Source organism: Syngnathus scovelli, chromosome 11 (assembly GCF_024217435.2).
Source record: "Syngnathus scovelli strain Florida chromosome 11, RoL_Ssco_1.2, whole genome shotgun sequence".
In the NCBI taxonomy this organism is placed as follows: domain Eukaryota; kingdom Metazoa; phylum Chordata; class Actinopteri; order Syngnathiformes; family Syngnathidae; genus Syngnathus; species Syngnathus scovelli.
Window position 1 is genome coordinate 7436321 of NC_090857.1, and position 23724 is coordinate 7460044.

A 23724-nucleotide genomic window follows, 5' to 3' on the forward strand; every position below is an offset into this window, starting at 1 on the left:
TTTAAAATGGGAGTTGAGTAAGCCAGACGCTAGATGGCAGTAATGCGTAACTAATGCTTTCCACTCACTTTGAAAATCCCAAGAAGAACACCACACAATGACAACATTCAACATCCGGTTTTGTTCGCTTCTTGGCGCCAAATTTGCAAAGCTGATGGCAGCTCTTGCTCCTACATTTACTAGTAGTAACTAGGTAACTAGTTTAGCATGACACACTTTTCTTGATAATATTTCTTACATTGTGAAGCTTCGTAGTTGACACCACCAGGGAACGAATTAAACGACTACTACTACGTGAGTAGAAAACTTGTTTTATGCTACGACATGGATGATGTAAACACAGTCCCTTGTCACATTAGGTTCCCAAGCTCGATATTGTAAAAGATCTAAAAACCTAAAATGAAATCAGGATTAAGGGCTGTAAAAGTTCCCTCTCACCTTTGACTAAAACTGTCCGATATTTTTTAAATATGGTACAGAATACCTGATAGTTTTATTTCAGCGTGTGTTCCTAATGATGTGGTGAATGTCAATAACACTGTTGGTGCATATGACTATGATTTCTAATTATAAAAATTTGCCTATCATCAAGAAACAAAGTTCATTTTATTTTCACTCAGTAGAACGTTTTGACCATTATTCTCTTTCTTTATGTGTTCTTGCAGAAGGCGTTATTCAGGATGAATTGTGAGATTCTGGCAACATGCAGTGCTCTTGGGTACCTGGAGGGGGACACGTATCACAAAGAAGCTGATTGCTTAGGTGAATGGATTGGATTTTATAATACATTCTTGTGCTTCATCACTATGTGTAACAACTGTGAACATGTTTACTCTGTCCCAGAGAGTGTGAAAGACTTGATCAGGTACTTGCGTTATGAAGATGACACCCGTGATGTCAGGCAGCAGCTGGGTGAAGGCCACATCGTAGAACATGACCTTCTGCCTATTATCATTCAACATGGGCATGACAAGGCCTTGTTTGATTCCTGCATACGGTAAACACCCCAGGATGAAACTTGTAATGCATTAAATATATTGCTTTTGTGATAGTCAAAACTTGTTGAGCAGCATGATAACTCAAATTATCATATGTTTTTATCACAGGCTAATGGTCAATCTAACGCAACCTGCTATGCTCTGCTTTGGGAAGGTTCCTGACGATGCCGTGTTTAGACACCACTTTTTGCAAGTGACCTCTCATTTACAAGCCTACAAAGAGGTACTGCTTGTATATATTTTGTGAGGTTATATTTTCCCATTTGTGTCTGTATCCTTCAAGGGTGATTGTAAATAAGCTTTTTGCATCATACTTTGTAGGTGTTGGACAAAAAGTGAAACTTGACACTTAAAAATGACAATAACCTGAAATAGATTACATTAAAGTGGCAAATGCACTGATCAAATCACAATTATCTGACAATGTTTGTCTTTCCTTTATTTTAATTGTAGGCATTTGCTACTGAGAAGGTGTTTGGCATTTTAAGTGAGACATTGTACAATCTATTACAAATGGTAAGTGAATGTTTTTTGATAACATGCCAGCTTGTATTCAGTATTGATTTTTCCTCTCATTCTGCTAATGTGCTTCCCTCTCAGGAATGGGAGCAGAGGCAGGAAGAAGACAACCTTCTGATTGAGCGAATTCTGCTGCTGGTTCGGAATGTGCTTCATGTACCCGCAGACCCTTTGGAAGAGAAGGTTAATATGCTTTTGTAGTTTGATTGGATGAATCAGTTGCATCAAGAGGTAAAATGTCCTGCTATGATTCAGTTTTTGGAAGTTACATTGATGTTCTGTACATTTTAAAAACCTTAAATAAAAATATGAATCAATTAGCAGTAAATGTTTCCATCGACACATTTGAAATTTTTTCTCATCAAGGAAAAGCATGACTGCAATTTTCCACCCATTATTTTGTGTCTCATGTATATTATCCTAATACAGAAAGTCGATGATGATGCCAGCGTGCACGACAGGCTGCTCTGGGCCATTCACATGAGCGGTTTCGATGACCTGGTCAAGTTCTTGGCGTCGGCCCAGAGTGAGCAGCAGTGGAGTATGCATGTGTTGGAAATCATCTCCCTCATGTTCAGAGACCAGGTTAAGACAAATAATCATTTTCAATGCGCAATGCATCGAGATTGATAACTGTGTGGTGTTTAAGCTTTGTTCTGGTGTGGCGCAGACGCCGGACACCTTGGTGAGTGCAGGGCACGCTCGCTCGGCCGAGGAGAAGCAGAGAGACATTTCGGAGCTGGAGGGGCTGAGGCAGAGGGAACAGGCAGAGAAACGTTCTCGCACACTGCAAAGAGGAACCAGGTACGTAATATGAGAGGATCTTCAAAGCGCATTAGATTTATTTTGTGCAAATATTTTGTTTTTCGTCAGACATTCACGCTTCGGAGGGTCTTTTGTTGTGAAAGGACTCAAAGCAATCGGAGACAATGATATGATTTATCACAGAAATGTCAACAAAGTAAGTATTGTAAAGTGATTTACCAAACAATGTTTTTAAAGCTCACTTATCTGTTTCCTCCCTTTAATTCATAGTTCAAAAACTACACTCACGACATGGGTAAAGCTGTGCGGCGCGTTCCCAGGCGCAATCAACAGGCCCGCGAATGCATGGACAAACGGCGATCGGCTCTAAATGTTCGACTCTTCCTGCGAGAGTTTTGTGTGGATTTCTTAGAGAACTGCTACAATCGCCTCATGTACATTGTCAAGGTCAGCAGCCACAATATTTTTACCATCAAAGTTGACAATTAACTTTATTTTGTCCCCTAAAGTATTTTATTGAATAAGCGGCAGCTCTTTATGATTCATTGATGATACATAATCTTCATTTTCTTTATCCCATTCATGTTGATAATTTAACTTGACATTCTGTTGTCTTGCCTCCCCCCTCTCCAGGAAAACCTGATCCGGGAGCAATCTCAGGAGCACGATGAGACCTACTACCTGTGGGCGCTTAGCTTCTTCATGGCCTTCAACCGTGGCAACAATTTCCGAGCTGATTTAGTTTCCGAAACAATGTCCACCCGGACTTTCCATTTTATCGAGACCAACATCACCAATTACTATGAAATGATTTTGGCTGACCGCAAAGAGGCCACGTCCTGGTCACGCAGGCAAGAGGGGTGTTTGGAAGCAGGGTTATTACTAAATTGCTAAAAATATGTCCGTTCATATTTTATTCCACCTTGTTTTTGTTAGGATGCACCTGGCGCTGAAGGCATATCAGGAGCTGCTGATGACTGTGAACGAAATGGACCGATCTGAGGACGAAAGCATCCGCCACAGTGCCAATGTTATCAAAAGTAATGCAATATTAAATAAATTGAATGCTGTTCTGGCAGCCAATCAAAATGGAGCATTTTCATTGTACAGAAAGAGTCAGCACTTGTATTGTTATTCCTCTGAATTTATAAATCATTAGAATTATTGACAAATCGTTTTCCCTTCTCACCTTGTAGGTAACATTTTCTACCTAATGGAATACAGGGAGATATTCCTGACTCTGCTGAGAAAGTATGACGGAACCAAACAGCCACAGTCCTACCTTAAAGACTTGGTGGAGTCAACGCATCTCTTCCTACGTATGTTGGAGCGCTTCTGCAAAGGTCGTAGGAGCTTAGTTGTGCAAGTATGTACAAGTTATATGTAGATGAATGTTTCTCCTTCAATGCTGGCCAGAAAAACTCTAGATGTGGTTAATTTTACAGAAAAAGCGAGTGAAGCGTAAAAAGTCCAAAAAGAACAAAAAACAGCCCGATGTAGAAAGGACCCCAGAAGCTCTGGCGGATACTTGGAAGGTTGTGGAGGAACAACTCAAGGGTGTAAATTTTCAGGTCAGTGTAATTATCTGTAATAGAAAAGAAAAATGATAAAATGAAGCATTGGGACACTACCAAAGAAGAACAGAAATGGCATCGTGTCATTTTTCTGGCTCGTCTGCAGCTGTCAGAATCTTTAACTGAGCACATCGTGCCTTTCGACGCCACATCGGAAACTCCTCTGGAGGAGCAACGGACTGAGGCTATGGTGCGGGTGCAGGATTCTTTGCAAGCTCAATTGGGACCAGAATCTTTAGCGCTGCTGAGAGCTGCCAGGTAAGTTTTCATACTCAGCACCTTTAGCGTCTAGAATCATTCCAAAACTTAAGATATCAAATAAATGACTGCATTCAGGGAAGTATGGCCCGAGGGAGACGTGTTTGGCTCGAGCGATGTGGACCCTGAAGAAGAACTTGAGCTCCTCAAGCAGATCTTGCATGCAGAGTTGCCAAGTATGCACGCAGCGTACTTACATGACATCTGAGTATCGCACCATCTGGATGCAGGATTCACTTTTGATTTCAGGGTCGGCCCCTCCTCCTGAGACTCAAATGGAAGAGGATGATGAGGACGATGGTGCGGATCTAGAAGAGGACGAAGAGTTGGAGGCAGTCCAGGTTTCGGAAACTGAGTTCAAATTTCTGGACTTTGTCAAGAAGTGAGGCAGTAACGTTTGCACCTTTTGCCTTTCAAATCAGATCCTACTTTGACAGTTGATTTTTTTTTTTTTTTACAGGTTTGCCAACCCCAACATTGTGCGGCCATACCTGCATTTACTGAAATCCTACTCCAAAAACACACCTCACACAAACCACTGCATTGTTCGAATGCTTCACCGTGTGGCATTTGATCTCAAAATGGACGCTTTGCTATATCAGCTGTCAGTCTTCCATCTCTTCAATAAGATCCTGTGTGACCCAGCAGCCTCTGCTTACAAGGTTGGTTCATAAACTAAAGACAGTGATGAGGCCCATGAGCTCAACTTCTTTCTGTCATCCACAGGAGCTGGTCACCTTTGCCAAGTATGTGCTGAATCGTTTCTTTTCGCTGGCAGCCACCAACAACAAGGCCTACATTGAGCTGCTGTTCTGGAAAAACGTCGGCGCTGTGCGCGAGATGACTGAAGGCTACAGCAAAGATGGGTTGGTGTTTTTTGCATTTTTTTTATTGCATATTATATTAATGTAAAGCTGGAAAAGATGCACTCATGTGGTATTTTGCTTCCATTCATAAGAGCGGAAAAGATGCCAGCTTGGACTGAAGAGGAAGAGGAGGAATTGCGTAATCTTTATGAAGAGCACCGGCACTCTGAAGGTTTGCTGTTTGTTTTACTGTTAGCACTCGTGTTTGTGATTTTACTTTCCATGTTGCGCTAACTGGGTAACTAATACTAACTAACTCTTGCCAGATCCAGACATTGTGGAGACTCTGCTGCCGTTACTGAGCAACAGTACACGCACACGGAAGCAGGTTGTGATTCAGATGGTACGCCTGGGTCTGGTGGACAGCGCTAAAGAGTTGAAGAAACCCAAGTATGTCGGCTGAATATGCTGACTCATTAAGTTTTGATATAATCATGTGGACTCGATCGATAATCATCTGAAAATGATTTTCTATGACAAAGGAAAGGTACCGGGATTGTTCTTTGGACTGAAGACCAGGAAGTAGAACTTCAGATGCTCTATGAAGAATACAAAGACTCTGATGGTGATTACTGGGATTGATTGAAGCAGCTTAATTTTGGAGAAAATGCAATTTCCCTAATTTGTCTTTCACCCCTAGATGTTCTCGGCAACATTTTTAAGAAGCTCACAGCCAAGCGCTCTCGTGCACGTGTGGTGGACAAGCTCCTCAGTCTGGGCCTGGTGTCAGAAAGGCGAGAACTTTATAAGAAGAGAAGTCGAAGTGCTCGTCCAAAAAGTTCCGGCACACAAATGGCAAGTTTTAAAAACGGTTCTTCGATGGCCGAACACAACTAGGAAGACTGAGAAAATACATTCTTCCTACAGAGTGAAGAGGATTTCCTGGCTGAACTCACACAGAATTTACCAGATGATCCTCAAGAACAAGATGAGGATGAGTCCGAAGAGAGTGAGGAAGAAGATGAGCCAGAAATGCAAGAAAGACGGAACAGTGGCAGCAGTAGGAGTCAAAGCGTTGCGTCGAATGTGGAAAGGCGAGCTGATGTGGGCGCCATAGTTACGAGGCTGCATGACGAAGGTGACACAAGCTTTTCGAGTATCCTTTCAGTGTGACGCAGAGCAAACAATTGTGTATGGTTGTGAATATTCTTGATCTTGTTGTCTTCCAGGTATGTCCGAAGCCCTTGCGTGGTTGCAACGTTGTCTGGACCGAGCAGCTAAGGGCAGAGAAGATGATGGTAAGAATGTCAACAAAGCCTGTGTTGCAGCACGTATTTGAAAATGTCTTAATGTCCAGTTAAGAAGATTTGCTCCTTTGGCCAGGTTTTTCCCAGGCTACTCCTCTTGTCCCTCTCACCGAGGCATGTGAAGACGCCATGGAGAACAAGACCTTCCACAAGCTGCTGCGCAAACTGGGGATGCGTCCGCCTGCAAATGAACAGGTGTGGCTTTATTGCTCAGGATTACACTGGCAATTTTATGATCAAAATGCTGATTGAAAATGTCTCACATGACTTTTTCCATAATGCTTTCTCATTAGGAGACATTTTGGAGAATCCCTGAAAAGATCAGCCCATCTCAGCTCCATAGTGCAGCTGCATCTCTTAGTCCAAATCACGATGAATCTGAGGAGGTCCTCACGGAAGACAACGGCCTGCCTGAAGAACCTCGGGAGGAGAAAAAAGAGGTCTCGGGTTCACAACGAGCAGATGCTTTGCGAGCCCTGTTGAGTGCACGCAAGAGGAAACTACACTCCAGCAAAGATGAAGGTATGTCAGGACACACATATTGTTGCATTCTTTTTCTGAAACCAGTGAATAGGATGGCCATTTATTTCCCAAACTTCATTTATTTTAGCCCCTGATATGGATTTAGCTTCTTCTGAAGATGCAGACAGTTCGTTTGAGAGGTGAGGTCACAAAAACTGAGTCAATTTGAAATCCCTGCACAAAAAATACCTGTTTCCTCTGTAAATGTAAAATCCACTTCTTATATCAGGCCCAAAGAGAAGACAACTAAAAGAAGCAGAGTGTTGGATGGTGACGAGGAGGAGGAGGAGGAGGAGCAGGGTATTGTATTATTTGTCACTTACAATTTTGTCTAGAATGACTGTTGCGCTACTTTCGGGAATGTCTGCTGTACGCGCACTTGCTCCTTTTTTTTTCTGCTCCTCCTATTTATTTATTGTTGTTTATTATTGTTGTTGTTGTGTTATTTATTCATTATTTATTCAGCACGCTTTTGTTATACTTGTTTACTTGTTGTCTGTTGTGAGCCATGTCTTGTCACCGTGGGATAGGGGGGAACGAAATTTCGGTTTCTTTGTGTGTCTTTGGCATGTGGAGAAATTGACAATAAAGCTGACTTTGACTTTGACTTTGAAACAAATACATCTGCTTAGTGGTTGTAATGCATATGAATTTTTCAAAATATGATTAAGCCAGACTCTCTTTACAGATGACAGTTCCATTTCTGTAATGGATATGAATAGAAATGCTGACGCAGATTCAGACGAGGAAGATATTTCTGCACCAGTGAAGCGTCGGCGGAAGATGGTAATAATTGATGAAGATGATGAAGATTAGTTGGAGTCAATACAGTGAAAATAACAACCCAAAGAAAATGTTGCTTCTGATTGCCCTGGCACAAATCGGCTCTGATTATTTGTATTTTCAAATAAAGTTCTGTGTTTATAAAAGAAATTGCACAATTCTATCTACATATTATTGACCCAGTCATTGTATAGCAGTACCATAATTGAACAGTAGGTGTCGCATTTGTTACCGTTAAACGTCATCTTCGATATCACTAACATATTTACCAACATTTTCATCGCTGTGTTGTAAAATTCTCGTGTTAATAATCAATGTAAAATAATCGGTGCTGTATTTTACATTTTTAGGTTGACAAAACGTTACTTTTCAAGATAATTGTACTGCAACTAATTATAGCTGGCCATCCATGCTGTAGATATGATTAAAGTACAAAACACTTTTTTTCCCCACAGTGATCGTTTTGACTGCTGAATTCTATTGCAAAATGTCATTTTAGTCAAATGTGTGGTAAGGTTGCTTACATCTTATTACCTGTAGGTGGTACTAAAGAGCAGCAAAGACAACACTCATACAGACCTCACAAGTCAAGTGCATTGCAATTTATTAGTACATGGGTGTGCAACCATTTGCCTATCAGGTCTTTTCAGTTTTATTAAGTCCTCTGAGGGTCATACTCTCTGAAATATGTTGTAATGATTGTAGGTTTGAAAATCTGGTGCTTTTAGTTGCGTCAAGATTTTATTTGTTTTTAGATTTGCATGGCAAATGTTTCTGAGGTGATGTGCAAGACCCATGGGCTGTCGGTTCCCCCACCCTTGCATTAGGGGAGTTGATAAACTAAAACAGACACTAACAGTATAAAGACAATGCTCAGCATTTGATTTACACTGAGAGTCGTGTTCAGTGTGAGCTTTCTTCAAAACAAAGATCTTGTGTGTGACAGCGGTTCTGCTGCATTTAGTCATCCTCATATTCCAACTGTGTGGGAGGTGGTCTCCTGTCCTCACATCTGGACTATGTTAGCAACTTCCTGTCACAGCATCTGCTCTGCCCCCACCTCGCAAAAAATTCAGTCCAACCTGATGGTCCACACAATAACCCTGGAGTGTGTGTGTATGTGCAACGTTGGGTCGGTTTTTATGGTTTGAGGTGCATTTTAATTGACACGATCAAAGAAACACATATGTGCCTAGCAAATATACGGCCAGGATGACTCGTGACCAGAACAAAAGCGTAACCCTGGCCGCTTTATTACATACATCTGAGGTGCAGACATGCACACATAGTCATTAAAGTTTGCGCTTTTATGGGACTAGATGCCAGAATTGTGTCTCCCGAAACAAAGACTAGCTTTTCCTTTGAAAGTTGACGGTTGTCATTAGTATTGCAATGTCAACAAAAGTTTTGTACATTATTGCTTAAGGCACAGGTGAGTCCTACCTGTTACTGATGTAATAATTTCATACAGAGAAGAACTACAGGTTGCAAAACATCAAGAGTAGGATGAGCTTCTACATTAGAACATACCAGAGGTTTTGCTGTAGGGTTTGTTTTTTAATTGTTTTTAAAACACATTGTGTTGTGAAAGCAGATGTGCACAAGTAACTGCTTGAATTGCCTACACATTTCATCAAACAATAATTTGATGAGTAAAGTTCTTCCATGAAAAGACGGGCAGTGGTTGACAGGGACAAGCCTGGACATCTCACAGACAGTGTATCACACAACCAGTAATGTCTGCGATCTTTTCCTAAGGTCAAACGGGTTGGATGCCCCCCGCCCCCCTTGTATCCACCCTCTGCACGCCCCTGCATTTTCAACATTTTACAGTAGTCAGTAGTAAGTCACCAGCAAGACACACAGTAAACTGATGAGTCCAATAAAAACTGATTATAACATTTAATTTAAAATGTGCATTGGTAACAAAAAAAACGCTTGCAATACCTCACCCTTTTGAAATTTAAATTCATTTGTAATTTTGATATCAGCAAGAAAATATGACGTCGATTCACATTATTTGCTTGCACGGGCTACAAATTGGGTTTGACACGTGTCCTGTCAATTTAATTGAGATAGTTGCACCTTATAAAAACTTTGTTTAGCTTTTTGCATAAAATGGAGGCGCCGAGTTTAAACTGTAGATCTCACGACCCCTCCTCTTCCTCCCCTCCAACGGACTCAAGTCACCACTCCAGGAGGTGAAGATCGAGGGGGGATTTGTCTCTGTCGAAGGAGAGGAAAAGTTTTCCCTTTTTTAAAGTGCACTTAAAGCAGATAGACAAGTGGGAGAGACCAGAGGCGGTGCAAGGGGGAGACTTTCCAAGGAGAGAGCGCAGTTGGACCTAACTCGTCCTAAGTCCAGCCCGAACCTCCTCTCCACTTGCACGACAAACTCAACTCCCGAAATAGGTAACCCTCCTAAACAGCTCTTTTTGGACTATTTATTTACTCGCGGGGGGGAAACAATGTTGGCGCGCTGTGATTATAGTCGCTTTTAAAAGCAAAGACCTCAAGGAAAATTTAGGGGGGGGGAAACGTTTTCCCTGGTCCCTTTCCACCGCTTTTGTGTTTTGAATGGTGGAGTAATTTGTCTGCTGACAGCGCCAATTGTCCCGCACAAATCAACAATCCAAGTTACTGGCTCTATCGGTAAGTATTCCTTCGTTATTCAAACTAAACATCTTGTGCCATGTTTACGTTTTTCAATATACCACTTTGTGTTTGTTTTGTACGTATTGTCTTAGTTTGTAGTGAGTGGCCATGTGACGCCATAAAACAGTGCCATTCAAATGCCCTGGTACCTTTTTAACAATCTTATGACTTCAATGGAGCGTTGCCTTTATTTTAACAACCCTACAAGTGCTGAACATGGATTTATGAAGTGTGCAATTTACTGTGTGTGTTTGGAAATGAATAAATTTGTTGTTTTGACATTTTTAAAGCATCTCATTACAGCAGCATGCCATTTGCCTAATCTGAACTCAAACTGAAATTAAGTATGGAAAACATCAAATATTGTTATAATATTAGAAAACTGTTTATTGTAAGACATCTGTAGTATGCTCTGAAATAATCCAGTTCACATAGTTCAGATCTACTAAAAGACAATTTTCGGTTTGTACATTCTATGCAAACCCCTAAATACATTCTTCCCTTCACAAGGCCAACATTTCTCCTTGTGGGCTACATAGCTTGCCAGCAGTTTGAGCCCTGCGGTTGTGTTCTGTGATCTAGGCTAGGAGTGCCTCTTGGTTTTTTGGGGTAGTCAGATGACTGCCTACAGGTCCTGCCTTAACCAGGGCCTTGAAGGCTGCAGTTCCAACCCCCACTTGAGTGCACGCCGCTCACCATCTCTATCTATTGGCCCAGTTTGTCAGCCTGCAACCAGATGGTTTTGCCCCTTTGAAAAGGAAGAGAGGAAATCCTTCCCTGCTTTGGAGTAAAAGAGAAGACAGGAAAAGAGGCTTAACGGCAAGTTAAACTCTGCATGTTAGTAACAGTATTGTTGTCTTTCAGTTTCTGGATTTATTTCATTGTTGTGCTAAACGTCTTTGTCAAGTTTCATGACAAAATACTTTTAAAAATGGACTGAGTTGGTTCTATTTGATAAGGAGCATTTGGAATCCCGCATTTTACATTGCTGTACTGTCAGAGATGATATAAAGTCAAAACAGTTCAATAGAACAGAACATGTACAACCAGAGATGATATAAAGTCAAAACAGTTCAATAGAACAGAACATGTACAGCACCTCCAACGTAAAGAAGAAACAGCTCAGCGTCAGCCTGGACTCTTCAAAAGGACACTTGGCACAGATCGGAATGGAGCAGGGCGACCAAATGCAGCTTGGACCAGGGTTCACTGAGGGAAAAGGTAGTTAGTTGGAAGAGAGGATAAGGGGAACAAACTAACAGAACCAGCAAACTGACAGAACTCGACCGACCGACCGACCGACCAACCGACTAACCGAAACAGACTTGACAACGACAGCAACCAAAAAACCAACAATGAGGAAGTGTCACGCAGAGAGGGCTTATATACGAGACAGGTAACGAGCGGCAGGTGACTGTGATTATTAGTACATTAATTGTGAGTAGACACAGGAAGGGAGGGGCGAGTACACAGAAACCATGACAACCTACACATAATAACACAACGGGGGACGAGTCGTGACAACACTGATATCAGTCAAGATTTCTAGCAGATACAGTTTGACAGTGACATTAAATCTGAAGTGCTTAGACATTGCTGTGGGCTTCAATGCTTGCACATGCTCAATAGTTTGGTCCAGATGCAGAGCACATGGTCATATTTAAGCAATGGAACTCTTGAGTTTGTTTTGATGAGCAAGAAGAGTGGTGCAATCTGATGAGGAGTACATTGTCTGGTGTACAATATGGAAAAAATATGAGACTGACCAATGTGGGTTTTTTTTTAAATAAATCCATATATAGTCATTGAAGCTCAATTGACCGCTAATCGTGTTTTTAGCTTGAGGAGGCGGCAGATTCATTTGCAGCAAAAAAGTGTATTGGATAAAATAACGCTGTCACCTTAATTGATTTAAGTTATCATTTTCTGAATATGCAGCTATGGTAATTGAGAGAGAACCGGAAAGAAGGGGGCGGGGGGGAAGACTCCTTTTTTTGGCCCATGCTAGATGAACAGAGTGGGAAATTATTCCACCATACACGATGTGGTCTCATTATTTTTCCAACACAGCAAATTCCCAGCATGCAAAACCAATTGTTGTGGCGGGCCCCGAAGGAGGACACATTTTCCTCAATTAGCCAAGTTGTGTAAAAGTAATGTGACTGTCCCAGCGCTAAGCTCACCTAGCAATGTTTTTTTTGTTTGTTTTTGTTCCCCCCCCTCGTCTGGAAATACCATCACATCACAGCCGGCAAGCCTTGACGCAGCTGCCTATGCACTTGTGTTCCAGCGTATGATCTGCATAAATTTCGTACATCAGCTGTTCGGCTACCAAACATTCCCTAGTCCCTTTTCTGTACTTACAGTATTGAACATATTTTTAATCAGGTCGTGTCATGCAACCCCTTTAGGCTCGTCATCGTGTCTTTTGTTTTTGCAAACTGCCACTTTTAGTGTCCACGTGGAAACAATAACAGATCGGCACGTTCTCCAAAAGATTTCACATTGAGATCAGCTCGGGTTACTTCATCATTTAAACTTTTGAATTCATTTTTATTTAGTAAGAGCTGCTAACATATTAACAACAGCAAGGGCGTTTGTCTGGAAAATAACAGGTTGTGGCTTTGCACAAACAACAGAACTAAAAACAATGTTCCTAACCACATCCAGCCCGTCATGTCTAAACGTACATCCAAAGACTTTTTTTTAGGACTGTAAACACTGATTATCAGATCAGATCAGTTTTCCCAAAATAATCATAAATGCCGGGTTTGCAGGTTATTTACTTTTCCCTTTGTGCTAACTTTGGACTTCTACTTGTTTGGTGTTACAGTTAACCAGACAGAAAAATGAGAGGTTATGCATTTGTCTGGAAAATGCGTGACTGTCTTTTCAATTGCTGAGCTCGCTCTCAAGATACAATTATTTTCAATTGCTGTTTTTTTTTTTTTTTTTTGCTTTGCATTTCATAGTGGTGAGCAGAACATCTCCACTTTACTCCACTTTAATAAGAAGCATATATATTTTGCTTCGTTTCCAATCCTGTAATCTAAACCTCATGTCACACAAAGTATTTTACAGCCGCACCCAGCGTCAGATAGAAGCTCTTCTTCACTGCTAGTAGAATGTCCGAAGCTAACGGAGGGGATTTCCCTCCTTACTCCAAATATGAGGTTGTTAAGATGCGGTGCCTATTCCTGCGCTATATTCTAAGCATGCACTGAATACATGTGACTGCCTTCTTAACGGACGTCTTTGTCTTGCTGTTTTCATGCGTCTTAAAAAGTACAGACTCGCAGTCTTTTGTTGAAAGGCCTCTATTGTTTAGTGTGCAAAAATCTGAACATGCTAAGACCACCTCAGCAGGATCAATTAGCAAGATGTTTCTACACATTCCCAAGCAAACCAGAAAAATTGCTGTTCACTGATTTGAAGCGTCAACATTGATGATCTAAAAGCTCGGTGTCAGTGCTCCGCGTCAAAAAAAACAATGGTTAACCCCCGTTGAAAGCTGATGTTCCACTTCCTCATCAGGTTCTTCCTGCTCCTCTAAAGCAGGAAGTTCTGTTGGGGCCCATATGATGCCCTTCTCAATAATCCTCCAAAGTAAAAACAGATGCTATTGAGAGGATGAGCAGAAATTCATTTGTGTTTACCCATATTCATATTCCACGCTCTGAATGGAAAATCCATTTTAAACCCACCGAAGAGCTCATTTTCTCTACGGCTCCTCTTGTCTAGACAATTTTTTGGCCCTGCAGACATGTCCGGTAGAAGACAACTTGATTTATGGCTGCAACTGCAGAGCGCAACTTGCTTTCTTTGATGGCTTCTTCCAAACGACCAAATCATAATCGTATCTTCTCAGCAGCTGGCCTTGGGTGTCAAGTCAGGGGAAAGACGTTTTTCCACTAACCACGCGCGTCCAACTCTTGATTAAACATGCCTAAATTTGCTATGCGGGGAACTTGTAGCCAGACCAACCTTCTCGGCAGCTGAGCATTACTCACCCCCCTGCTGTTTGCTCCTAAGCAGTTGTGTGGGATGCTGTTCATTACTGCCAGTCCATATCTAAATTCGAAAAACGTACAAGGTGTTCCTGGTTTAATACAGCGGTGACGTAAGCCAAATGTGTGAGTCACTAAAGTCATAATATAAAACAGTCAAGTGATAAAAGAGCAATCATCACCATGAATCCAGTTTGCTCAACTGAGATATCATGTTTCAAGTTGACATGGAATGACTCTCATAGCTGGCGTAGAAGATTCCAGCTGAGTTGTCACGCAATGGGCCTTTTGGCCACGGGTTCAAGTTAGGTTAATTGAACCCTAAATTCCTTGTAATAAAACGAATGGTCAATTCTTGTCACTGTTTAACGGCTGTCAGTGAAAAGCTGCGGCTCTCGTGACCCCGCACAAGTAAAAATATATTGATGAAAGTTTTGCGATCTTCTGAGAAGAAAATTAAATTTTCCAGACAAGAGCCGCCTTTATGAAGATGTTCTCGCTTAATTTACTGAGCTACCAAGAATCTCTTTGTAGCCCCTTTTATAGAGAAGGAATCATTTTTGCTCACTTAAGCTTCAGTAATGGTTCGGGAATAAAAATATGTTTTCTCCCAGTTAGTTATTAAATAGATATTTCAGCGCTACCCTAAAAAGAGGGAAGTATCTGTCACATTAGCTTAATGTTGCCACTGGTATTTATTATTCTTTTAGTGGCTTCGGCTTAGGTTTCTATTCATTTCAATTATTTTTGGGGTCAGAAACTTTCAATTTAAAATGTGACCTTTGAACTCTAAACTCCTCAACTAAAGGCCTCCTATCAGCTAGCTGCCTGTTCGTCTTACTGACACGTATTCAACGTGTTGCCTGGTGATTTGCGCGAATGTAGAAAATGCGGCGTGGAAGCATTGCTGGAGTTCCATCTTGAAGATTGATCATGTTTCTTGTTGGCACTCCCACCACTCAGCTGCCATCTGAAGGAAACTCTTGGCTCCAATCTTAATGCAAATATTCCTTCTCCGCTCGTATCCTTGGTGCTCCCAGCCGTCGTTACTCGGGCCCCAGTTTCACGTATGCGGTTTCTCTCAAGTGCCACCAGAGGTCACGGCATGGGCCTCTGGGTCTTTGTTAAAGCCCACAAAGGCTCTATTCTCCCAACGGCGGCGAGGTCTTCTGAAAGCTGCGAGACATTGGACACCATTGTGACTCAGAGTAACATGATGCATAGGAGTGTCTGTGTGTCTTCATCGAGATTTAACTAAATGACTTCTCAGATGGTTTGGGAATGCTCACGCTCAAAGTGTTACTTGAAGTTGTCGAGTGAGCGAGATTCTGTTAGCATTACAGCAAAAATGATGTAGCTAAGGTCACTGGGTTTTATTTGCCGACTGTTGATTTCATTTCGTATTGGCAAGGTCGTCGATGACTTCAGATTTATTTAGCCTTGTTCTTCAGCTGATAGCAATCAAAAGCAGAAGAGAGAAACCAAAAAGTACACGAGTGAGGAGAGGTTTCCGACGTGGCCTCATTTTTTCCATGTAAAGTCATTCCCAGGAAACACATGAAAGTACACGTTTTGGTGTTGGAGAAAAATATTCAGCTGTCAACGTGGAGTCAGAGGCAGTGACCAAGCAAAGTCGCAAGCTTGGATTTGTAATAGTAAAAGCAGGACCACATGTTCCTGACGGATTTTTTTTTTTTTTCTTTTTTGGAGTATCTCGTAGAAAACGTGAGTTGGTTGTAATCGGATCTGGTCTGCTGTGAGCTCATGGCGGAGGCCTGCCAGCGCTCCACCCATCCAGCCGCGTGTGGCTCCCTCACATTAGTGGCAATCCGTTTAGTAGTAGCGGCTTTAACTTTGCAGCAACAAAAAAAAAACTTGCGTAAAAAGCGATTGACGCAACACGTGATTTTTTTTTTTTTGTCGTAATGCAAATCAACGAGAGTAAAATTGCATTTGTTGACAGGCAAATTTGTGAGTTGACTTTCCCTTCAGGGATGTTTGAAAGAATTGCTTGCGCATCATGTGGACACATGATTGATCATCTTCCACCTTTGTCTTCATAGCAATCAAAGCAGCTCAGATGGACCTGAGATAACATCAGCAGCCAGTCCCCCCCCCTACCCTGCGTCCTGGTCTTCTTGTGGACCTGAAACCCCAGAATGGCAGATCCCACCGGGCTTAGCTCCGAGACGGCGGGGACCGGCTCAGCCGACGTCGACGCCTGCAGCTTGGAGATCGAGAGGAAGTATGACATCATCCCCGCTGTCATCTGCTCCATGTGTTGCCTCTTTGGCATCATCTACTGCTTCTTTGGTGAGAAATAAACTCTCTGGGCCCCACATTACACACAATAAAGTCAAGATCATAAATATTGGGACATTGACATTAATCTCATTTTGGGCGCTCTGAAGACCACCGCAATGGATTTGTCCCGATATTTATGGTCTTGATCGTTTTTTTTAATAGCAAAAGATTGTCAAAGATGATTTAATACACTGTCTCTGATGATGTGTCCTTTCTCAGGTTACCGCTGCTTCAAGGCGGTCATGTTTCTGTCGGGTCTGATGTTCGGCTCGGTCATCATCTTCCTGCTGTGCCACAAAGAGCACGTACTGGACACTCAGCTCAGCGTGGAGGCCAGCGCCGGCATCGGCCTCGGTATCGGCCTGCTCTGCGGCCTGGTCACCATGATGGTGCGCAGCGTGGGCCTCTTCATGACGGGCCTCCTGCTGGGCCTCCTCTTTGCTCTGGCTGCCCTGCTGCTCACTCTGCAGTTCTACACGCCCACCACGGTGTGGGTGCCTCTGGGCACGCTCCTGGGATCGGGCATGCTGTTTGCCGTCCTGACGCTGCAGTGGCAGAAGCTCTTCACCATCCTCTCCACGGCGGTGTTCGGCGCCGCCATCATGACAGTGTGCACCGACTATTTTGTGGAGATGCTGGCTTTGGCCACGCACGTGTACGGCTGCCTGCGCCTCACGCCCGGCCCGCCTCTCTGCTGGTACAGCTTGGTCATTCTGGGCATCTGGCCTACCCTCAGCCTCATCGGAGTTCTGGTCCAGTGGAAACTGACGGACGGCAAATTCTCCCACACCGAGGGTGAGGATCAAATCTGGTCCCAGTAATGTGTTTTGAAATATATGTCAAGTCAGAAAAGACGGTTATTTACTAACATTTGTCTTCTCCTTCTAGTGGTTTTAAGTCGGCGTCAGAAGAGAGTGCAGCTGATGCGCATTCGCGAGAAGGACGCCAGGAAGCGACAGCAGGCAGGTGGGCAGGAAGGCACATACCGCCGTAAAGCCACCCCAGTGAAACGTTACGCTGGGGACCTTCTGGCACCGGTCAGTGTCACCCGACATGGTGTGCTGTGCTTACTGTCTCCATTTCAAAAATTCTCCGATTTTCAAGTGCAGTAGACTCTCAGAACTCAAGCTCAAATTTATTTAGGAGGCCGTTCAACACAATTTGGGTGTCCCTGTAGTCTACTCAAATGAAGACAAGTTTTATAGAAAATAAATGGCTGAATTTTCTATCATCAATCCGTTTGAGTTCCGAGGGTCCGCTGCATCTTCGGATCGCAACAAGCTCAAAGATTCTTTGCTTGTTTCTCAGAGCTACCTGCAAAGTCTGCGGGACAGACAAATGGGCACCGGCACCTCCCTTAGCAGCCAGAGCACCACCAACCACACTATGATCGACTTGGACTGTGACATGGGCTCCACGGTGCCCCTCACAGCTACAACCCCCGTCGTCAGGGTCTGAGCCACGTGACCATTTTTAAACGAGAGCGAGAAAAAAAAGGGACATTCTGGTTGTGTTCCATGCTGAAGATGTTCTGAAGAACTTTGGAGCATGTTTTGTCATTGAGCTGCGTGCAAATAGAAGATAATAGGTGGAGAAGGATGCTGTTCTTTTTTTAATTGGAAAAAGCCACTACATTACAGTGCTTTTCAGAGGGACAAAACCGAGCCACACAAGGTCCTCCTGATCGTCTCTTGAAGTCATAACAGAACCTGATGTGCATTTCATGGATTGTTAATCTGACATGTACTGTACTTCAAAAGTTAGTCGCATTGCCATGTTTTCCTTGGTCACCGTTTAACATTGAAGGATGTGTGAGTTTATTTTCTTTAGCCGCAGTGGTGCAGGAGAGTGAAGTAAGACTCCAAGTGTGTCAAAATGAAGCAAAAACGAAATGTTACGATCATTGGTGATTGTGTAAAATGTTTAGCTGCATTCTTTTTTTTTTTTTATGTGAAGTTGAAGTCTACGTGTGCTTGTCAAACATAATTTATTTGTCATACAGCCAACTACACAATAGTGATCAGGTTTTGAAAAAGTGTTGTTTTTTTTTAATTTAGTAGCTCTTATCCTGTTGACTCTAGCAGGGACATTTCAATGTGTTGCCTGAATATGTACATATGTGTTGATAGAAATGAATAATAAAATCCATGTGTTTGATACTTAATTGGGTCAATGAGTGCCATTGTTTTGTCCTCTTTGGGCTCTTAGCAACCAGACCTTTCTCAGGCAATAAAGAGGTCATTGGAAGGATTTCCTATTCTGGAGTTGGTCGTAGCTGCCATGCTGTGAGCAGCCAAGATTTTTTTCTTGTTGCTCACACAAGGCAGGAACAAAACAGCCTTTCATTACTTCCCTTCTTTCTGTCCTTTGAGTCTTTGCATCACGACAGATTCTTTTACTTGTTTCTGGCATTGTATTGTGTTTAATTGTGCAAAAATATACAATCACAGCTTGTGCTGTTTCCCGACTGCCCAGTGAGAATATGTGCACAAAGAAAGTACTGTGAATCAAGAGTTCTGGTCGACATAACACGCTCCCATCATCACATTACGTCCTCTTCAAAGCATCAGAACTCAATTATAATTCAACACATGTTCGAGAAAGAAAAAAATGCCTGACTTTAATATCTTCCCGACATACAAAATCTAAAATCATTTTCACAGTCCATAAAAACACCAAAAAAAAGCCAGTCCTGTCCCAAATGCCCTTCGAAGCAGAATATTTAGTATCTGCTGCCCTCTACCGGCGGGCACCTAGCATAGCATCCACCGCTCTTTCTTACTCAGTGGGTATCCTCTGTCCACAGTCAGCCTCTCATTGACGCGCCAGTAGTTATCCCCCTTGAATAAGTACATCCTGCCGTTGGTCCAGGTGAAGGCAGCGTCCAGGCCGGAGGGCACGCCAGTAAAGAGCATTAACAGCGGCCTGGGACTTAATATGTTGTACTGGAGCTCATCCCACTGCCAATAATGTGAGCCCTGCAAGCAAATAAAAGTGCCATGAAAGTAGATCTTGTTGAGATGATTGACAAGCATGCTCAATATGTACCTTGATGAAAATCAGCTTCCTGTTGTTCTTGTTGTACAAAGCAGCATCAATGTTTGAAGGGATCCGCTGCACTTTCTTGGGGTAACCATAGTCCAGCACAAAGCCGCTGTACCGCCAAACTTGATTGCCTATAAGAGCAAAAAAACACAAGAAAAAGCACACTTTGAGATCCCTAATTTGAAACCCTAACTCTTGTATGAACCCGAGTGTCACGGATCGGAATGGAGCAGGGCGACTAAATGCAGCTTGGACCAGGTTTTATCGGAGAACGCAAAGACAGACGATAAGAAGCTCAACTAGAGACAAGACTAACTGAACAAAAAGACAAGATAAAGACAGGGACGACGACGACAAACGAGACGCAAAGACATGAATGATCCGAGAACGGAGGGAAGGGCAGACAGGACTTAAATACTAAACACGAAACACGAGGCAGGTGACAGTGGTTACATTGAATGAGGTAACACGGGAGGGGAGGGGCAACGCGAACAGAAACCATGGTAACATAAAGACACAATACAGCAACCGAAGATGAGTCGTGACACCTAGTTGGAAACCCTAACGCTAGTTTTAAACCCTTTAAACTTTGAAACTGTAACCCTAGCTTTAAACCGTACTTTGAAACCCTAGCTTTAAACCCTACTTTGAAACTGTAACCCTAGCTTTAAACCCTACTTTGAAATCCTAACTCCAGTATAAAACCCTGCTTTGAAACCCTAACCCTAGCTTTAAACCCTACTTTGAAACCCTAACTCTAGTATGAAACCCGACTTTGAAACCCTAACCCTAGCTTTAAACCCTATTTTGAAACGGTGTGTTATGCCGTTCCCCAACTCTAACCCCAACCCGAACCCCTAACCCTAACCCCAACCCCTTACCCCAACCCTAACCCCTAACTGTAACCTGGGGTTACAATTCTAGTAATGACACACGAATTTGACTTCGCGGGCCACATAAAATGATGTGGCAGGCCGTATCTGGCCCCAGGGCCTTGAGTTTGACATCTGTGCCCTGTAAGGTAAATGTTCAAAGTGTTGCAGTGGCTTTAAATGACCTTTTAGAAAGTATGTCTTATCGGTCCTTGGCGAGTGTACTGCTGCATCCAAGTTGCCTGGGAGCTCCTTCCACAGTCTGTCAATCCTCATGGGCGTGTTGTGACCCAGATCAGAGATGGTCCACAAGTACTTCCCGCTGAAAGCAAAAGTCTTCATCCAAGGACCTGATTGGACAAATGGAAACATCATAAAGGTCTGGGACACATTTTATAACTGAAGACAAGACAGCTACCTCGATTGCTAGACCTTAACATAGTGATCTATTCTTGCCCCACACACACATACACACATATATACACTTCTAGTTCCTCCAGCGCTAACATGATGTGATGTGTTAGCTGCCTGGAATTGTACCAAGCATGATGGCATCCAGTGTGGCCGTGCACGGGTCAGGGACACTCTCCGTGTCACTGCTGCCTTCAGTTGGAACGACGACACCATCTGAAGTTGTCGTACTCGGACTGTCAGGGGTGAGTTTGCCTGTACAAAAACAGATGCACTTGTTACACACATAACCCCCATAAATTTTAATTAATTTATTGTTGTTGTTTGCTGGCTTGAAGCTTAAGAAAATTTAGAGTATGTTTCCATCAATAATAGTGATGTTGTAGACTTACCATACAGTGCTTGGATTCCTTTCACGTCATCAAAGTGCAGCTTGTAATTTCTTTGGTAACCGGTATAGACGGCGGCCATTAGGGCGCTTCTGAACTGAGAGTGACCCAAGCCGAGAGCGTGACCAATTTCATGGGCCGCCACGATACGTAAATTGGAGCCATAGTACGTCCCCTCTGTCCAGAACTCATCTTCGTCAAAGTGGACCAATCCAGATTCTGGTGCTTCTGCGTGGGCCAGTACTTGACCTGCAGGGAGAAGATGATGATACAGATGATGATGAAGGAGCAGCTACAATCCATAAAAAATGTCAGAAAAAAAATCCTAACCTCGGCCATCAAACGGAAATCTGCAAGAGCCATCCCTCTTGTGGAAGGAGATCTTGATGTCAGCGCTTCCATAATCCACCTCCCTAAAGGTCAAATCCGTCACGTCGCTCCAGAACTTGAAGGCCTCCTGTATAGCTGTTTTCACTTGAGCCTTTGTCATGTCTGGTGTGTAGTTGTAAATGCGGTAGGTCAGATTTTTCTTCTTCCAGCGACCTGAGAAGATACAAATGGGATATCACATGTATTCTTTATCCTCTGTGAGGAATGACAAGAGCTTACTGAGAGGAGTACATGACTCAATTTGCAGCCATATTAGTATTATACTGCCCTCAAGTGGCCAATATCTGTACACCAGGAGGGGCAGCATAACATGCCCATTGTCCAAATGTATTTCAGTTAGTTATTAACTTTAATATTACAACAAATAACACAAATATCTGTGGATTTATAATTCAGATTTTCGTGGTTTTGTGGAGTAAAGTGCACTTAAGCATTAAACTTATCTTGACACAATATAAATAAACACAAAACATCATCAAGCCTTTGCAATTTGAAAACGGCTTTGTGATGTCGATTTTAATTAGATTTTTAATTTGTTACAGACCATCAACTCACATCCGTGCAGTTCCGATAGTAAGCCTCATCATCAGAAATGGTATTACTCACCCAACACTCTGTATTTGTGTTGTTTCTTGTTGAAAGGGTCCTCCAAGCCACAGCGAGGCTGCCTCATCACTTCCAGGGTGGCCTCGTCCAGCTCTCCACTCGTCGGCAGCTCATTCACCCGTTGGAACACCCTGGAAGCAAAACAAACAAATCCTCCTTGCATAACACTGAAAATGTTGAATATTTTAATTAATACCATTATTGAGGCAAGATATCAGGAAAAAATATCACTTTCGTAAGTGCTATTCAAGTTACCTGAGAGCTTCTATGACCTCCTCCAGGTATCTGGTGTCCTGTGGATCAGTGGGCTCGTTGAGGTAGCCATACCGTTTCAAATAGTCCTGCGGTGTGCAGAAACAAACAAGTTGAGTGACTGATATTGCAACTGACAGCACAAAAAAATAGCATATTACCTGAGCCTCATTCAGGTCAGACCACTGCACCACCGCACAGAATGCGCCGCTGCAAGCGAGCACCACCAACGCCACAAGCAGCCCACTGCACTCCATCTTTGAGCTCAGAGGTGGACGCAGCTGCACTTTTAAAGCGGGCCTGGCCTGTGACTCAGTCCTGTAGAGACGATGAGCCATCAGGGAAGAATGTAGATTTGAGGAACAGACTGCCCTAAATATGGGTGTGATTGTGCAGTTGTCTTGTCAGAGGAGTCACAGCACTCGTTTTAAGCTGAGGAACTCTCGAGGTTGTCTTCAAAATATTGGGTCAAAAGTTGCCCAAATTAGTTGCGAGAGGTCATAAGTGCAAGTTATAGATCATACATCAAATGCAACCCTACACACTGTTCCATTTTAATACAGAGATGTTTGTTTGGTTTTATCGGTTTCCTCTTACACATTGTTTTCATTATTGTCCTTGTTTTAGTGGTTAGCAACTCTGCGCAGCACACACAGAAACACAGTCCATTCATGAATGAGTCATCAGTTCTGGTTTGTACCCCAAAACCAAAATCCTGCACTCATCATGACATTTTGATGGAGCTACTCTGCGTACCCCAATGTTCGGGCAGCCATGAGTCAGGGAGAGATCCGAGGGGACATGTTGACAAATCAGTCAAAATAACAAATACACAAAAATACTTGTTATAGATTGTTTTTTGGGATGTGACTGGGCTTGAGGAACATCAGGAATAACATATGGCCATGCGCTGGAGGGTTACACAATCCTGTGCGCGTGTGAACAAAATAACGGGATATTAAACGAGGCCTGAAGCCAAAATAACCAAAATACCCAAACAGGATGTGGCTAGAATTCTCAGAAGTTATCCTTGTTTAGCGGTCACATCCTCCACGCACGGAAGCCACATCCGCACGACGTAACATAAAAGCACTTAGGTGAGCACTTTGCCTGCTTTTTTTTTTTTTTCGTGATATCACCAGCCAGCAAAGTGGAAGGCGGCTTTAGCAAAAAAAAAAAAAAAAAAGCTTCCTGAGCTTGCAAAAGCCCAAAAATGTCTCACCAGCATGTGAGTGCTCGCTCAACTGTTTGGCGCATGTAC

At 42.9% G+C, this 23724-nt stretch overlaps 3 protein-coding genes and 1 long non-coding RNA gene across 8 annotated transcripts; 2 read left to right on the forward strand and 2 right to left on the reverse strand.

The window, feature by feature from the left end:
* The first annotated feature begins 119 nt into the window (after positions 1-119).
* On the forward strand, positions 120-7986 carry timeless (timeless circadian clock). The gene is made up of 30 exons (XM_049733422.2): positions 120-294; positions 666-762; positions 844-997; positions 1107-1221; positions 1452-1514; positions 1599-1700; positions 1947-2102; positions 2188-2321; positions 2391-2478; positions 2553-2729; positions 2916-3133; positions 3219-3322; positions 3479-3648; positions 3728-3853; positions 3963-4114; positions 4193-4290; positions 4364-4496; positions 4575-4776; positions 4841-4980; positions 5073-5152; positions 5247-5370; positions 5463-5545; positions 5621-5775; positions 5848-6058; positions 6150-6218; positions 6304-6422; positions 6521-6749; positions 6838-6889; positions 6979-7049; positions 7438-7986. Exons 2-30 carry the CDS (start codon positions 681-683, stop codon positions 7563-7565), a joined length of 3735 nt encoding a protein of 1244 aa, XP_049589379.1. The 5' UTR covers positions 120-294; positions 666-680; the 3' UTR covers positions 7566-7986.
* A 1713-nt stretch (positions 7987-9699) lies between these two features.
* Positions 9700-18662, forward strand: LOC125977155 (transmembrane protein 198). Of its 5 annotated transcripts, none has more exons than XM_049733430.2 (5): positions 9700-10184; positions 16258-16507; positions 16718-17293; positions 17387-17554; positions 17807-18662. In XM_049733430.2, exons 2-5 carry the CDS (start codon positions 16354-16356, stop codon positions 17857-17859), a joined length of 951 nt encoding a protein of 316 aa, XP_049589387.1. In that variant the 5' UTR covers positions 9700-10184; positions 16258-16353; the 3' UTR covers positions 17860-18662. The 5 variants fall into 5 exon arrangements, with proteins under 5 accessions (XP_049589387.1, XP_049589388.1, XP_049589385.1 ...); XM_049733431.2 differs by having other exon boundaries at positions 9703-10184; positions 17387-17464; XM_049733428.2 differs by having other exon boundaries at positions 9707-9944; positions 17387-17535.
* On the reverse strand, positions 10551-13387 carry LOC125977156 (uncharacterized). The gene is made up of 2 exons (XR_007484560.1): positions 11287-13387; positions 10551-10964 (listed from the first exon to the last, which is right to left on the reverse strand). It is a non-coding gene; the product is annotated as an uncharacterized lncRNA (long non-coding RNA).
* mmp19 (matrix metallopeptidase 19) lies at positions 18225-22793 on the reverse strand. The gene is made up of 9 exons (XM_049733426.2): positions 22625-22793; positions 22467-22552; positions 22212-22342; positions 21546-21758; positions 21219-21464; positions 20956-21081; positions 20601-20765; positions 19547-19674; positions 18225-19476 (listed from the first exon to the last, which is right to left on the reverse strand). Exons 1-9 carry the CDS (start codon positions 22718-22720, stop codon positions 19252-19254), a joined length of 1416 nt encoding a protein of 471 aa, XP_049589383.1. The 5' UTR covers positions 22721-22793; the 3' UTR covers positions 18225-19251.
* Positions 22794-23724: the final 931 nt, after the last annotated feature.